Consider the following 6000-nt stretch of genomic DNA (forward strand, 5'->3'; position numbering starts at 1 on the left):
ATTTGCTGCCGAAGACTGTATCAGAGAAGCTGTGGTCCTGTGGTGGCAAGATAACTGCTGCCTTTTTCTCTCTGTCCTACCACCACTTGGCTTTGGATGGAGGTGTTGGTGCAGAAGTACAAAGTAGAGCAAGGGAACTCAAGCCCCAGCTTTTTGGCCAGAGGACTGGAAAGGGGAGTCCCAGACAACCAGTAAGTACTGGAAAAAATTGTGAAGATGGAAGAACTTGGCCAGCTGACCCCATAGCATGGTTTATTAATTCCTGAACTCACCCACAAGCCATGTACACATAGACATAATCCTAAATTGCATAACAAAGACTTTTGAGAATTGAACTTGGGATAGACTGCCACCCAAGTTCCCAACTTTTATTAAGGGGTGGCAAAAATGTGAGACAGATTCTAGTAGCTTGGCAAAGGCTACACAAAATTGACATTGAAACCACCATCCAGAGGCTGTTCAGAGCTTGCAGCCTGAATCTAAGAGGGCTGATTACCTGCCTAAAATATATCCACGTTCTCTACAGAATTTTAAAATAACCAGTGTCATTCAAATCCCCACAATACAATCCAAAATTCACCAGCATACAAAGAAGCAGGAAATTCTCAATGCATGTGAAAAAAGACAGTTAACAGAAGCCAAAGCGAAGATGACACAGATACCAGAACTATTTGAGAAAGACTGAAACAGCTATTATAAAAATGCTCCAATAAGAGTCGACATTCTAGAAATGAATAGAAAGAAAGTCTCAGGAAAAAATCAAGATACAAAGAGGATCCAACAGAAATTTTAGAACCAAAAAAATACCCTAACCAAAATAAGAAGCTCACTGGATTCTAAATAATTTATGTAGATACTCTGTCCTCAAGGAGGGGGAAAAGATCTCCACACTCTGAGTGTAAACTGTGCATAGTCAGTTCCTTCCAAAAAGTCAATACGGAAAGGGTGTTAAAATAACTGGCTTACAGTAGAGAAAGCGGACAAACATAAAATCAACAGTGGTAAGTCATGTTGATCCAATGTACCCTTAATATGATGTGATAAAATGATGAAAATGGTACTTTAGGTCTATGGAGTTCTTCCCCCAACTCACAACTTTATTCTAGTCATGAGAAAAACATCAGACAAATCCCCATAATAAGGGTATTCTTCAAAATAACTGACCAGTAATGTCAAGTCATCGAAAACAGAAAATTTAAGAAACTGTTACAGCCAATAAGAGCACAAGGAAACATGACAATTAAATGTAATGTGATATTCTGTATGAGATCCTAGAACACAAAAAGGACATTAGTAAAAATTAAGACAATCTGAATATAGTATAGATTTTCTTTTCTTTATTATTATTTAGAGGTGGGGGAGGGGCAGAGGGAGAGAGAGAATCTCAAGCAGTCTTCACGCCCAGCTACAGAGCCCAATGTGGGGCTCGATCCCACAACCCTGAGATGATGACCTGAGCCAAAATCAAGAGTTGGATGCTTAACCTGCTGGACCACCCAGGCACTCGAGTATAGATTTTAGTAAGTAATATGTCCATATTGGTTCACTGATTACTGTAAAGATGTTAATAACAGGAAAATTTTGGTGTAGATTATATGGGAACTCTCAATACGATCTTTGCAATTTTTCTATAAATTTAAAACCATCGTATATATAAAAAGTCACTAAATGAGCTCAATAGCAGAGTAGAGGTAACAAAAGAAAGTCAGTGAACTCAAAGAGCAATAGAAAGTAACCAATTTGACCAAGAGAGGAAAAAAAAATGAAAAAATGAAGAAAGCCTCAGAGAGCCTTGAGGCAAACCGGAAGACCTGATGTTCACGTCATCAGTCTTCCAGAAGAGGAGCAATTGCAGTGCAGAAAAAGCATCTGAAGAAATAATAATGGCTAAAACTTGCCAAATTTAGTGAAAGACATAACCCCACAGATTCAAGCAGCTCAGCAAATCCCAGAGTATCAGTCTAAAATCTGGGCCCAAACACACCATAATCAAACTGCTTAAACTAAAGGAAAAAAAAAAGTCAAAAAATCAAAACATCCAGATAAAAATGATGCATTAGCTATAGGGTAACAATGGTTTGGAGGACTTTTGATTTCACCTAGAAACCACGGTGAAAGAAAGGCATTCTCTGATAAAGAAAAGTAAGAGAATCTGTTGCCAGTAGACCCACTCTAAAGGAACTGCTGAAGGAAGTTCTTCAGACAAGAGGGAAAAAAATGCCACAAGGACACTTGTAACACTGCGGATGAAAGAAGTGTGACAGAAACTGTCAATATTTACATAAATAAGCTGGGCTATTCTTTTCCTTTTGACTTGTTTAAAATACGCTTTTTGATTGAAAGCAAAAATTAATATCTGATGAGGATTTCAATCTCTGTAGCTTTCATATAGAAGACATCTACAACGTAAGGGGGTAAAGGGACACATGGAGTGATGAGACTTCTTCATTCCACTCGAAACAGCAAAATACTAATCGTAAGTAGACAGTGATGACTTAAGTATGCGTATTGTAATCTCTAAAAAAGAAAAAAAGAAGCTTAACAACCCAAGTAAAGTGATGTTGTCAAGAGACACATGAAAATGGATAGTAAAAAAATGCTTACGTAACCCAAAGGAAGGCAGAAATGGGAATGGAGGAACTGAAAACAGAGAATAATCAGAAAAACAAAACAAACAAAACAAAAACAAAACAAAAAAACTACCCATATTAAGACTTCTAAAAAAACCCCATAGGGCAGCATGATACTGGTGAAGGGACAGAAGCACAGGTCAGTGCAACAGACAGAATGTCCAGAAATGGACCCTAGAAAACATGACCAACTGATTTTCAACAAAGGTGTAAAGACAGTTTCGTGGAAAAAAAGACTTTTCAACAAATGGTGCTGGGTTAGTCAGCTACATACAGAAGAATGAAGTTTGACCTGAACCCTATACAAAATTCCATACGAAATGGAATGTGTCTAAAGGTGCAACAATAAACTACAAAACTTTTTGAAGAATATATAGGAGAACTCTTTGTGGCTAGGTGCATCTTAAATGTGACAGCTAAATGATAATCCATAAGAGAAAAAGTTGATGAATCAGACCTCATCATACAGTTCAAAAAGATGTTTCAAGTGGGAGCTCACTCAAGGAATCAGAGCCCAGGCCGGGTTTATGAGAAGCAGATACTCCCTACATACTTAGAGATTTAAATAGATAAATGTGACTGGATGAAAACTCTAAGTGCCCAGTGGGGCATCCCCAAGACAACCATCCCATCCTGAGTACATCAGTACTGAATGGACTGGTTCGCTGATTTGCGTGACCTCATGAAACAATTCTCCAATATTGTTGACATGACTAGGTCAGGAGAAAGCAGGCTGAACTTTGCATTAATAAAGTCCAGAGATTTAATTAAGAAATCCCATCAAATCCCACATCTTCCTAGGCAATGGCAAGAACATGTAAGCGCCAGAAACCCAACACAGGTACAAACACAGAGGTAGAGGGCAAAGAAATGGAAGGCATTCCTGTTGCTGTGGGGGTTAGGTGGGTAGGAAGCTGGCCCAGGCAGAGCATGGCCTCCTGGAAACCTACATACCTGAGATTCAGCATTCAGGGTGATGACTTCCTCATCATGGTCCAGCAGTTTGCAGGCATATGCAATATTAATGGCTGTTTCTTGTTTGTCACCAGTGAGAACCCAAATCTGCAGGCCTGCTTGACGCAATTTAGCAATGGTTTCTGGGACTCCATCCTGCAGGCGATCTTCAATCCCAGTGGCACCTGGTCAAATGTGCAAGTGTAGGTGAGCCCCTCCACACATGCCCTCAGACCCTGATGGAGCACAAACGTCATTGCCGACATACCAAAGATGCTGGCTTGACCCCATAGACTGCGACCTGCTTGATGCCTGTCTCATGTGGATGATGATTCATCATTTCTGGACACTGGTGAACACTTTCAGCAGCTCCCTCATTGACACAGTCAAGAATGAGTCAGAATAACTGTGAGGCACTGAACATAATTCTCTGTACTCACAATAAAGCACTTCCAATGCTTTCTAACATGTGGCTAATTTTTAACATAACAGATAACTTGGAAACAAAGCTTGTGGGGAGATTGGTGGGAATAGCCATATTCTGAAGGATGAAAAAGTTTTAAAAATCATCCATCCCATACAAAGCTTCCAAATGACATCCATAATATTTGCTCTCAGCAATGCGTACTGTAAGCTGTCTAAACAGACCACACAAGCACACTATTTCTTAAAAGCCAAATTATCCAGAATGTACTTTTTCCACAAACATAATCAATAAGCAGTGGGTTTCCCTATGCAGGCTTCTGTATATTGGGACAAATTTTCTACCCAGTGCACAAAGGAGCTCTCCAGGTCAGCCTTGGTTTTTTCCCTATCATCCACTTAATGAGATGGTCTCTACCTTCCCTCTAGAAGTACAGAATTGACTGAGGACACCTCATTGGCCCTGCCTTTCTTTTATGTCACACTGTTCCCTGTGCTGAGAGGCTGCTGTGGGCTGAATGTGTCTCCCTGCCCCCATAATTCATAGGTTTAACCCCTAACCCTCGCTGTAATGGCATTAGGAGGGAAGGTGGAATACTCGTGAATGAGGTTAACGCCCTTATAATAAGGAACACAAGAGAGATGATCTCCCTCCACCATCAAGGATACAGAAGGAAGATAGCCATCTGCAAGCCAAGAAGAGGGCCTTTTAAGGAACCAAATTGGCCGGCACTTTCATATGGGACTTCCAGCCTTCATAACTGTGAGAAGTCAATGTCTGCTGTTAAAGCTGTCCAGTCTGTGGTATTTTGCTATGACAGCCTGAAATGACTAAGATAGACACCACTTCCCTTTCTCGTCCTAGAACAGATGAGTTGGCAGGTGCAGGGAGGGTGGAGTCAAGGTACAATACATGTACAAAAACCATGATTTCTTAAATATATCCTGCACTTTCACAAATTAGACACCTGTTTAACCAGCCCTGAGCTCAGGTAACAGGAGCATCACCAGCTCTCCAGAAGCCCCCTCAGGGGTAAGTGTCAGTCTCATGCACCCTGTGCAGTGTGTTGGACCTGGGCCTACCTTTTATTTGAATGCACCAGAAGGTTAAGTGGGAACTTGGGAAGGGCCCAGAAAGGAGGAGGAGTTATTGCACCCAAGCTGCCCTCAGGTCTGAATCATGGAGTCCCCATGAGAAGGACGAGGCAGGGGTGTGGGTCTCGAAGTCTGCTTAGGAATAAAACCATGTTATCCTCCATGTTCATTGTGAGCATATTCTTGACAACCCAGATACTGGAAGGCCATCTGGTCTTGGCCTTTCTCCCCTCCTCCAGACCACTGGCTCTAGCATGGGAAGACAGTGTGTGCTCTGGCTCTGGCTACCTATTTTCACCATCTGACAGAGCTGACATCCACCAAGGGACCCTAAGTATCACTTCTGCTGTGATATGTTCCCTTCTATCCAGGGAAAGAGGGAGGAATGAGCATGTCTGTCTCCGTGTATTCAAAATATCTTGTTCAGGGGCAGCTGGGTGGCACAGTCAGTTAAGTGTCCAACTCTTGGTTTTGGTTCAGGTCATGATCTCAGGGTCGTGAGATCAAGCCCCGTGTTGGGGCCCTGAGCTTAGTACGAGTCTGGTTAGAGTTTCTCTCTCCCTCTGCCCCTCCTTCTGCATGTGCTCTCTCTTTTTAAAAAATATCTTGTTCAAAGGCAAGAAACAACAATTTTTGGAGAGGATGTGGAGAAACATCCTACACTGTTGGTGGGAATGCAAGTTGGTACAGCCACTCTTGAAAACAGTGTGGAGGTCNACTCTTGAAAACAGTGTGGAGGTCCCTTAAAAAGTTAAAAATTGAGCTACTCTATGACCCAGCCATCGCACTACTGGGTGTTTACCCCAAAGATACAGACGTATCTGGTACAGCCACTCCTACATTGTTGGTGGGAATGCAAGTTGGTACAGCCACTCTGGAAAACAGTGTGGAGGTCCCT

The 6000-nt window shown here is 41.8% G+C and overlaps 1 protein-coding gene across 1 annotated transcript in view; it reads right to left on the reverse strand.

Moving 5' to 3' along the window:
* The window catches only part of ATP10A (ATPase phospholipid transporting 10A (putative)), a 192718-nt gene that overhangs the window by 16381 nt on the left and 170337 nt on the right, over window positions 1-6000 (reverse strand). Inside the window, exon 14 of the mRNA XM_034668907.1 lies at window positions 3585-3769. Coding sequence (XP_034524798.1) covers window positions 3585-3769 — 185 coding nt within the window. The remainder of the gene's footprint in view (window positions 1-3584; window positions 3770-6000) is intronic.

Source organism: Ailuropoda melanoleuca, chromosome 9 (genome assembly GCF_002007445.2).
Source record: "Ailuropoda melanoleuca isolate Jingjing chromosome 9, ASM200744v2, whole genome shotgun sequence".
Taxonomy (NCBI): Eukaryota; Metazoa; Chordata; class Mammalia; order Carnivora; family Ursidae; genus Ailuropoda; species Ailuropoda melanoleuca.